Raw genomic sequence first — 11,296 nt, 5'->3', positions numbered from 1 at the left:
CTTAATAGTTCCATTAAGAGGTAGCCTCTTAATGACCATTCAGAGGCTACCAAACAGCCCCTAAGACATTTATGGATCAAGACTATTTATATAATTGGTTCATATAAATTAATTCCAAGTCTTAGTTACACTAAAATTTTATAAGGTTTTATGGTTTCGAACCTGGGTCTCTCGTATACCATTGAAGTTGGTGCGAAAACCCAACTAGTTGGTCTACTACCCGTTTTAAAAAAATAATAAAAATACATATCTAATTAAAGATTTATATATTATGAAATATATAATTTTTATCAGCTTTTAGTTGTTAGCACATAACGTGCTTTAGTTTCCTAAAAGAAAAAAAAACAAAGAAAGAAAAGAAAATTTTAGAAAATGAAAATTATATGAATTTCAAGAAAATCTACTAGTCCTTGCTTTGGGTTGAAAGGACATATCCTGTCCTTCTCTTCGGTTTGGTGAACGGGGCATGGAGAAGCCATTTGACAAATATTAAAAGGACATAACGTCATTACTCTTCTTATCATCACCTGTTTACACTCAACCATTTTCAAGAAGTTTTAAATTGCATACAAAGTTAAAAGGGGTCTTTATATTATATTGGGTGTGGATGATCTTCTGAGAGACCATTTGTAAGGGAGATGATTATCGTTCTAAAAGAAAGTTTGTAAGCTGCCATTTTAGTTAACACATGTTCATGGATATCCTTAGAAGCTCCCATATGTAAACCACATTCTCTTTAAAGACCCATTTTCACACAACTGGTATCTTCACAACACCCACCCACATGTAAGTTAGAGAAAGAAAGTTTGAGAGAAATAGAGGAGCGTACCGGGTTTGAGTGTCCTCTGATGGTCTCTAACGACCTTGACGGTGGTGGCGCGGGTTGTACGAAGCATCATCAGCTACAACTCCTGGACTCTCTTCCTCTCGTCATCTTCTCAGGCAGACAAGCACAGCCGACCGGCGGAGCTAGCGACTGTACAGGGCGGCACCCAGGCGGAGCCGGTGATGCTCCGGCGACGGTGGTGATTTCAGGTCAAGATCTTTTCTCCGTGGTTGACGTTCAGGTAGAGCTAATGATGGTGATGACGGCAGCCGGCCAGCGTCAAAAACACAGGCGGCGACAACGGTGGCTGCATGGACTCAGTTCAAGAGGCGGGTCCGAGTCACGAATGCAAACTCGCTTCAGATTCAGTTTCAGTTCAGATTTGGTTCGGGTTTCGCGGCGCGGTCGGTTCGAGTCAACTCAATCAAACGGGTCAGCTGAGTCAACCCGGTCGACTCGGTCAGCTGGTCAAACTCAGTCAATCGGTCAAAGTCAGACAACAAGTCAAGCTCGGTCAAACCAGTCAACTGTGGTCAACTGGTCGACGCAAGACCCGGTAACTTTTAAACGACGTGAAATTTTCGATTATATTTGTTATACATTTTATAGTTACGCGAACCGAGCTCGAACCATAGTGGCATAGTTTATACATTAGTGTCTCGTTACATTTTTAGCGAATTTGACGAAATTTATATATATATATATATATAGTGATCTATTTACGATTTTTGCAAACCTTGCGAAAGATTATATATATTGATTTAATTGTTGGTTGAATTTTGATAAATATATCGACACTTTAGTTGTCAGGATCATCCAAAAACAGAGGAAACTCTGCCCGATTTTTCGTAAAAATCCGAAATACCAAACATATTTATATTGCATAAGCGACGCCTATCGAAGTATTATCGCAAAATAAATATAAGGTGTATATATATACTTTTGGCGATGTTTTACCACTTATGAAATGAATTCATAACGTCTCGACAAAACACGAGCTACTAGTTTACGAAAAACTACGAAAAGTCGTACTACTATTTCACCCACGTCTTCTATTCGCGATGACTAACACGACTTCGTAAGTATATTTTCATTTAAATATATAAATATATATATCATAAATCACTCGGAAACTAAGTCATTTTCGAGACTTAGTTTTATCCTGCTTGCAAATGGGATCAAATAACCATGGATTGGTTATTCTAAGTCAAGATAACACCACCTTAGGGTCGTTTAGTTAACGACTCGGTAGAGCTCGGACACGTAGTTTAGCTACGTTTAAATTAGAAACTGATAAGTTATTCCCTGTTAGGAATACTATAGATGCATGCTAGCTAATTCACGTTCTTGGAATGACAATTCGGAATCACGCTAAGCTAGCTTTGCACAGGAATATCAAGGTGAGTTCATAACCCCCACATTTTACTGTTTTACATTTTTATAAATGTTTTCGGGGGTGGAAAGACATGCAAGTTTTTGCAAAAGAAAACACTATTTCGATGAACGAAAACACATATTTATAAACTATGTTGCAAACGAATTTCAACGAACTCGAAAAGTTTACGAACAAATTATACTAAACATACCGGTTCTACAAAACGTGCATGATTTTCATGACTAGTGACGAGAATGTCCTAGTTACAACAACGGGATTGGGTTGGCCTGCATACGAAAAACGAGACAACTCAGTGAGATCATGTTCCCCTTTTCTTTCAACGTTTCGGTTTAGAACTTTCGAGGGGAAATACATGTCAAACTTAGGTATGATTAAGTTATGGAATGAACTCTTAGATCATGTGAGCATAGGCTGTAACTGAGGTGCCATTAATCCTTTTGAGGACCAAGGAACAAAGGTTAGATCTAATGGGTACGGGCGAGCCCCACTCACGGTCCATGAGTGACCACTTAGAGTGCTGTTGTGTCCCAGTCGAGGTGATTCGACACTAAAAATTGCCTATGCGGGTTGAGTACCTCCTATGTCGTCGCATATATTAATGTCCTCGCGAAACATTAATGATCAACATGTTCATAGACGCTTTACATACTAACTTACAACACTACAACTTTCATATGTTTTTAATATTCATTTGACGCAAACTCATACCACATGGATTTACAAACTTGGGTAACGTTTCAACTTATGTACAAGTAAGAGGATGGGTTGGTCCTGCTTACAAAGACTCTAGTGGGTTAGACCCACAGTTTTCATATAACATGTCGAGAAAATGATTTTACTAAATTTTCTCCATAACTTTTAAACCGGTAAACAAAAAGATTTGTTTAAAATCTTTTTCAAAACAAACCATGAACTCGCTCAACTTTATGTTGACTTTTTCGCATGTTCTTTCTCAGGTTGCATTTTCAAAACTATGGAACGGTTGGAACAGGAGAACCCATGGGAATTCGAGTAATTAGCAGGCGCTATATTTCTAGAAGTCTTAGCTTATTTGCTTCCGTTGTGCAATGAAGATACTGGTCCAGTCACGCCAGCTCTGATATTTCGGGGTGTGACAAATAAAAATCATGATCTTTCAAAAATCAACTTTTTAACTTGGTTTTCTTGGAAAATCATTCACAAGTCTTAGGTTCACAAGTTTACTAGTTCACTTGGTTTATTACTTTACAAGAAAATCATTTCATTATCAAGTTCATGTCCTAATAAGAAGATGATCATTTTATGAAAACACATAATCACCTCTTATCTTGTTAGATCATGTTTTTAATCATAATCTAACAAGTTTCACATGATGATCAACATCATATTACCAAGAAATCAACAAGCAATCATCAACATATACAAAACAACAACATATCATCAAGATTTCATCTTATGTAAGCTTATGTTTCATGATTCAAGTTTATGTTCTTTTAGTGTTCATATGATTTCAACAAGATATATCTTTTAACCACTAAAAACATGAAGTATCAAGAGTTAATAAAGATCTTACTACTAGCTTAAAGCTAGGGAAGAACAATGAAGGAAATCGAGTGGATAATAGCACACAAGAGAGGTCCTTCAAGATCCGTGAGTTCCACACTTCCTTAGACACCTTGTAACACCTTGTAATGCACTTGGATTGGATGGAATGAAAATCGAAAATGCTAATGGTGAGGGGGGTTTTCGGCCGAGCTTTATGGAGAGGGAGAGAAGGAGTTGTGGTGGTGTGTTATGAAGATGATGGTTATGTACTTATAATCTCCAACTCTCTAATAACCAAAGGTTAAAGTGTTCTTTAAAGTACAAGCAAGATCACATCAAGATCTCAACAAATCCCCATGAAAGATTAGAAAAGATTAGGAAGATTTAGCTAAATCTTGATGTGGGGCCACTAGAGTGAGCCGTAAATTACATTGGGGGGGGGTAAATTGTAATTTGAATGGTAAATAAGTTAATTAGCGGAAGTTAAATGTTAATTCTAGTGTTTTATGCATAGGATGCTTTATATATAGAGTTTAAGTGTTCGGGAACCATAACTAGCTCAGAAAATAAAAACAATGCTTTTAGCAATATTTTAGTGTTCCGGGTAATGTCCGGTTGTTCGGTTAGACACCGATTCGTTAAAGTGCTAAGTTATACCGTATAGTGTCCTTTATGTAACTTTTTGTGACACTTTTAATTCCCGACACTTAGGAAAGCATACATGACCATTTTGCCATGTTTTTGCACATTACTAGCATGTTAAAATGCTGAATTTTGATGGTTAATGCAGAATTCTGCACTTTGAGTGGGTTTTAGGCATTTTCCGGCACTTAAACTATCACCTATTGACGTAGTTTTATGGTCCTTACTTCCCTACACTCCATACTAGTGTAGTACCTTGTCTCTGGCTCACACTGGGCCTCAAAACACTGTCTGTGCTAATTGTGCTTTGTGCATCAAGTATGTCACTAAAGTTTATATGTAATGAATGGTGTGACAGTATGAAATGTGATGCACATGTATGTATGATACAGAAATCATAAAGCAGTTTATATCATCAGTTGTAATTAAGCACAGTCATTAAGATTAATTAATTGTACGGATACCTGTAATTTTGAGGGTTGTTAACCTCCATACCAAAGGGTCCCACATGTTTATGAGGTTTAAAAATGCCTTCTAAACCAAGAGGGCACAGGCATCCCTTTGGATATCAACAGCTGATTGGATATGGTCCCCAACAGTGGTTAGAGGCACAGACTTCAAAAGCTGCTAAAACCCCTGACCTAATGTGACACCTGTGTCACTTCAAACATCAAACAAATACCAAACCAATGAAATATTGTATTTCATACTTGGAATTTGTATAAATATGTGTATCATTTGCACATATCAATTCTTGTTCGATTTCGGGCTTTAAATCGCTTTCTGGAAGGTTATACGCGATCTGATGCGTAAAAATAACCAGTTTAATGCAACAAACACCCTGGAATAGTGACATAGGCTTAACATACCTTAAATAACCTTTACATAACTTAGAAACAAGTTTTGGAAGGTTTGGTATGCCGAAATCAAGTTTATACGCTTACAGGGACTAAATTCGACAAACTGTGAAGGTATGCCGATTCGTACTGTAATGAACATTCCGGAACTTGATCATAAGTTAAACATACTCTAAATATCCTTTACATAGCTTAGAAATAGGCTGTGAGAGGTTCGGTATGCTAAAATAAACTTATTTGATCAATAAAGTGTAGGATCGTTTGCTGACCCGATGAGTCGTTCAGAAGAGATCTTAGACTAATCCAGAGGCGGAATTCATTGAATTAGTCTTCGTAAAGCTTGATTTCACACTTTAACGTCTCCTGTATTGATTATATATCAGATTACAAGCACGTGGAGACAATCGGACAGGGCTTCGCCTTTTCACCTTCGAAAACACACACCTTTTATGGGCCGCTCATATGGACATGTCCATATGAGCGATCCACATGACTACCAGATGAGTGATCCAACATGATGACCACATAAGCGACCCACCTATTCTACCCTATAAGCGGTCCAATACAATTCAAGATTTCTCGTTTACCGTTCACTATACAATTAGCCCTATCCTAAGACTCGAACTAAGATGTAGTCGACAGACAACTGCACCAACAGACTCCCCCTTGAATGTTGACGGAATCTTCAGTGAGAGTCTTCAATCATTCCCAGCTCTTCACTCTTGTTCGGTCTTCTTCAGGAACTCAGCCTGGAATCAAATCTTCTACAGAAATTTCTTCCTGAAATCATATGCCTGGATCTTTCTCTGGTTTTAACTTTTGTCAGACTCCCCCTATCATCATGCTAGGATCTCTGTCTGGAAATCGTTATCACCATTCAAATCAACTCCTGGCTTTCTCTGTTTAAGCTCTTCTCTGGTTCTGATATGTCTCCTGGCTATCTGTAGCAACAGGATCAGAAACCTGCAAAACTTAACCACTCTATCACAAATCAGAATAATTTGTGATTCAATTTAATGAATCAACTAATCATTTGATACTTTTTACAATTAAACACTGATTACAAATCTGAAACATCTCAATATCTGATTCAATCTAATGAATCATTTTAAACATTTCAAATGACTTAACCAACCTGTCTGTTCATCAAGTTTAGCCTTTGCGATTTTGAAAATCAGCTCTTCACCATCAGTTGTCGAAAATCTTTTTGGATTTTAAAAAATATGAAACGTAAATGCAAAGACAGAAATTTAAATGCAAAACCAAATATATTTTTGTGAGTTTGTGCAAGAGGATCATATCAGTTTTTAGACACATCACAAGCACCGTTAAGCTTTTAATCGTTTTAAGTTCTAAACGATTCACGTAGATTGACGATATAATTGTCCTCTTAAATTTTCATACAATTTTCAATCTATTCAGGATACCATTTAGACGTTTTATGAACTTAGTTCAATTCATGTGTCCCACCTCTTGAATATACTCTCGTATCCAGAATCCCAATATTCAGTCTTACAGGTATGAATACTACAATGATGTCTGTATATAAATTAGGGGAAAGATGCGAAAAACTGAGGGATCTCAGGTCAGAACTTCCGTTCAGCAGAGAGATATCAGCTTCGACTTAGCAGTGTGTCCCCTTTAGAGGATCTTTTTAGCTACAACAGATGATTATCAATTTTATTGTCTAATCAACTGAGGGCTTTATGCTATGTTTCAAGCATTTTGCGGAAAGTATTAGCCAAGGACTAGGTCAGAACTACCATTCAGCAGAAGTCCCGGAATAATACCCCAGACATCATAGAGTATAAACACCTAGTATATCAGAATACGAGACCTTTCAAACGAGATTTCAGGGGTTACCTATATATCCAAGTAGTGTTCCCCACGAATTTCACAAGTTTGAAATTTTAGGTTTATATCCCGAATAAATCTACTAAATGTATAAAAACCTATCGTCACATCATCAGTGAGACCGTTTATCACATTTTGCATTACATTTCTTTAGCGTGCTGTGATAGTCCAGCTGATTTACTATCATTTCCTCTTGTTTTGCAACAAAACTCATTTTTACAATTTTTCAATGTTTTTGACATTTTCAAATTTTCTAATTTTTTTTTTAAATTTTACTCCCCCTAAAATCAAAATATGTTTCAATTTTGATTTTCTGAGAAAATTTGAAACAAACTGTACAAACTGACAACTTGATGAGAATCACATCAATTCTCCATCCACCTGGCATAAACAATCAGAACTCCCCCTCACAACAAACTATTTTCCCATAATGATTTCAAAACACTTAAGTTTGTTTTAATCAGAATGGTTTTTTCCGGAAAATAAGTTTAGTTGTTTTTATCTTTTGCAAATTGGGGTTCAAATCATCACTTTGTTTTACCAATTTCTTGAATGATAATTAAATCAAGTCCAATTCAATGACCTTGATTTAACCACTTGTAAGATCTACACCAATCACTACCATACAACTACTTATAAGTTTAGCAATTCAAGCTCTTCAAACCTGTTTTTCAACCAATTACCATCTTTAGGTTGAATTCTCAAGATGCCGATTCCTACTCCTCGCTTACAAACCTGGGAGTTCCGGCAAGTCCTGCAACTTCACAAACAGATTTAGAAAGATGCCAATTCATGATCCGCAATACCATCTTGGGATCTCCGGCAAGTCAGGGTTTTTCATTTAAAAAAGATCCACCCACGCCCGACCAGCCTTGGGTGTTTTCGACAATTTTTCCTCAACCAATGGCTCTTCTGGCTTTGACGAACCAGAATCATTGCCTGAATGTGGCTTGTCTGACTTTACTGAGTCAGATTCATTGCCGACATGTGGCTCCTTTGTTTCCGAAGAAACAGATTCATCGCCACAGAATGTTACCTTTTTCTTCTTCTTCTCCTCTTTTGTCCCCAGATTTGTATCTGATGAATTCTTTTTGCTTGTCTTTGCAACTGAGGGAGTAGATTCATCAGAACTGTTATTCTGTTTGTCTCGTGAACCCGAGGACAAAATCTTCTCAAGATACTCTCTTGCCTTCTTCCTCTTTTTCCTCAGTCTGTCTTTCTGCCCCTGTGAAAGCTTTACTTTCTTTTCTTGAATTGACTGTTCTTGAACTTTAGGTTTCAGAACCTTCTGTTCATGAGGCTTGACTTTGACTGGAATCTTTGCCGATTTCTGAGAACTAGCCCTCAATCTTTCATTCGATCTCCTTGGGCAATCTCTGGCAATGTGACCTTTGATGTTGCAGTTATAGCACCTTCTGGTCTCATAACTCCAATACTGGCAGTTAACAGCAATGTGTCCATGATAACCACAACTGTAACACACCCTGTTATCGTACCGATCACCATTTTGAGTCCAAACGCTCAGATCAAAGCATTGTTTGGCTTGGTGATATTCTTTTCTCAAACTTGCTGGATTTTGCTTTGAAGCATTGTGGTCCGACCTGCACCACTTATTACCAACAATTTTAGAATTTTCATTTTTTATTATTTTTTTCAATTTTTTCTTTTGATTGGATGAACGATCTGATGAACTTTTAATATCTTTTTGAACAATTTTCTCATTTTTAATTTTTTGTTTCTGTTCTGCTTTCTTCTTCAAAGGTTTTTGCTTCGAGCATTCACCCTTTTCAGTTGATTGCAGAACAGTGTTCTGAAATTTTTCCTTTTTATCATCAGATTTTTCACCACAATCTTTAACTTTGACTTTGTCAAAGTTTGTGACATTGTCACTCATTGGAACAGAGTTGATTGGTTTTGGACAAGGAATATTCAACTTGTCAGATGAAGTCACAAAACCGATCAACTTCTTTTCAAGTTCATCAATTCTGTTCCTCGAATTCTCAGCTTCACTTTCAAGCTGAGAGATTCTTTCAAGATGACACTTGATTGAATTTTCATTTTCATTTTTCAAGTTTTCAAGAACAGACTTTTCATTTTCCAAAACATTTATCTGTTCTTGAAGTTTCATCATTAGCTTTCAGATTTTTGTTCTCCAATTTTATCCAGAAATCTTCATTTTCTGATGATTTCTGTTTGCTTTCAAAAACCTTTACATTTTCTTTCAACTTCTTGTTTTTCCAATGTCAAACTGTTCAGATTACTTAACAGTTTGTCATTTTCAACTTTCAATTTCTCACAATTTTCCTGAACCATAAGAATCTGTTTATCATCAGCTTGCTTCACATCTTCTAACTTCTTGACTTCCGATGTCAAACTTTCCGCATCCTTCAAGAGTTTGTCATTTTCAGTCTTGAAGTAATCACATTTTGAACAAACTAATGCAGAGCTTGAAGTTTCATTCTTCACAGATTCTTCAACCATTGGAGCATCCTTAGTTTCCATCTTGTCGATTCCTGCACGAAAGAGTTTAACAAAATCAAAAGGATTCATATTATCATCAATATAACATTTCCTTTTGATATCATATTTCAGAGTACTCTTTGTTGCAAGAAAATCACAAACTCTTCTATCAACTTCAATGAGTATATCCAGATCCAATCTATGTAAATTCTTTTCCATCTCAGCCAAAAATTCTCTCCTTTTCTTTTCTTCCTTATAAAACTCTGTTCTTACTTCATTAAAGAACTGATGTTGAAAAAGTTCTGGAAAGAAATCTCTCTGTTTTAGTTCAACCATAAACTCATCCCATTTAGCAGGTAAAGCAGTTGTCAATTTTGATAGATATTCATCATTTGACAACTTAATACCCCTATACCACATATTGTCCGTTAAAATTTTAAACCGGTTTTCTATTTCGTTCAACGTTTCCTCCTTTTGGCATATGAATAGTTCAAAACTTTTCGTCCAAATATCCAAGCTCACATTTTTATAATCGGTATCCATATTTCTCATATACCAATTATTAAAATCCTCTAGATTAATGTTTTCTTGTTCATCAAATACCATCGTCATTTTTCAAAATATCCCGACAAATATTTTGTGAACACAAACGCGAACCAGATGTCCAAATCAGAGAATCGAATGAGCGAACCAAACAATCCAGACCAAATAAGCGGTCCAAGCAAAATTAGTATGAGCGGTCCAAACTAAACCTATGAGCGGTCCAGACAACTGTACTAATAAGCGGTTCAGACAGATTATGTTCGAGCGGTTCCAGAACTGTTCGAACGAGCGGTTCACACACTGATCGGATAAGCGGTTCAAGCAATTCAACTTGGAGCGGTTCACAATTTCTAATTTGGAGCGATCCAAGTTCAATTGATCAAATGAGCGGTCCAACTATGTCTGAATGGGCGGTCCAAGAACTATACAATTTCGAGCGGTCCAACAATGTTCAGAAACGCGATCCAATTTCGGACATCAATTTGATCCACTATTTCTTTGAATTTCAACACCAAACTTTCCAGGATTTGTCTTTGTACTAACGTGCACAATCCCTGAGATTTTGAGCAAGTTTCGACCGTGAAAAATATCTGAATCTGAAAAAGAATGAGTAGAAGAGAGAAATTCGAGCGAAAATCGAGCTAAACGGTAAGAACTCTTCCTCCTGAGCTCTGATACCACTTGTAGGATCGTTTTCTGACCCGATGAGTCGTTCAGAAGAGATCTTAGACTAATCCAGAGGCGGAATTCATTGAATTAGTCTTCGTAAAGCTTGATTTCACACTTTAACGTCTCCTGTATTGATTATATATCAGATTACAAGCACGTGGAGACAATCGGACAGGGCTTCGCCTTTTCACCTTCGAAAACACACACCTTAGACTCTTGCTGGAACCGCTCATATGACCATATATATAGGAGTTATGGGCCGCTCATATGGACATGTCCATATGAGCGATCCACATGACTACCAGATGAGCGATCCAACATGATGACCACATAAGCGACCCACCTATTCTACCCTATAAGCGGTCCAATACAATTCAAGATTTCTCGTTTACCGTTCACTATACAATTAGCCCTATCCTAAGACTCGAACAAAGATGTAGTCGACAGACAACTGCACCAACATAAAGACTAAAAGTGTCAAAAGTGCATAAGTTTGCATTTTCGCACATATCTTACGTCCTGAAT

General features: G+C 37.0%; 1 protein-coding gene across 1 annotated transcript; it reads left to right on the top strand.

Annotated features, from left to right (window-relative positions):
- The first annotated feature begins 516 nt into the window (after positions 1 to 516).
- On the top strand, positions 517 to 3,229 carry LOC110902426. The gene is made up of 3 exons (XM_022149078.2): positions 517 to 1,382; positions 2,139 to 2,226; positions 3,179 to 3,229. The coding sequence occupies exons 1-2, from the start codon at positions 849 to 851 to the stop codon at positions 2,199 to 2,201; spliced, it is 597 nt and encodes a 198-aa protein (XP_022004770.1). The 5' UTR covers positions 517 to 848; the 3' UTR covers positions 2,202 to 2,226; positions 3,179 to 3,229.
- The last annotated feature ends 8,067 nt before the right edge of the window (positions 3,230 to 11,296 follow it).

Source organism: Helianthus annuus, chromosome 16, assembly GCF_002127325.2.
Source record: "Helianthus annuus cultivar XRQ/B chromosome 16, HanXRQr2.0-SUNRISE, whole genome shotgun sequence".
Taxonomy (NCBI): Eukaryota; Viridiplantae; Streptophyta; class Magnoliopsida; order Asterales; family Asteraceae; genus Helianthus; species Helianthus annuus.
This window is presented reverse-complemented; position numbering and strand designations above follow the sequence as displayed.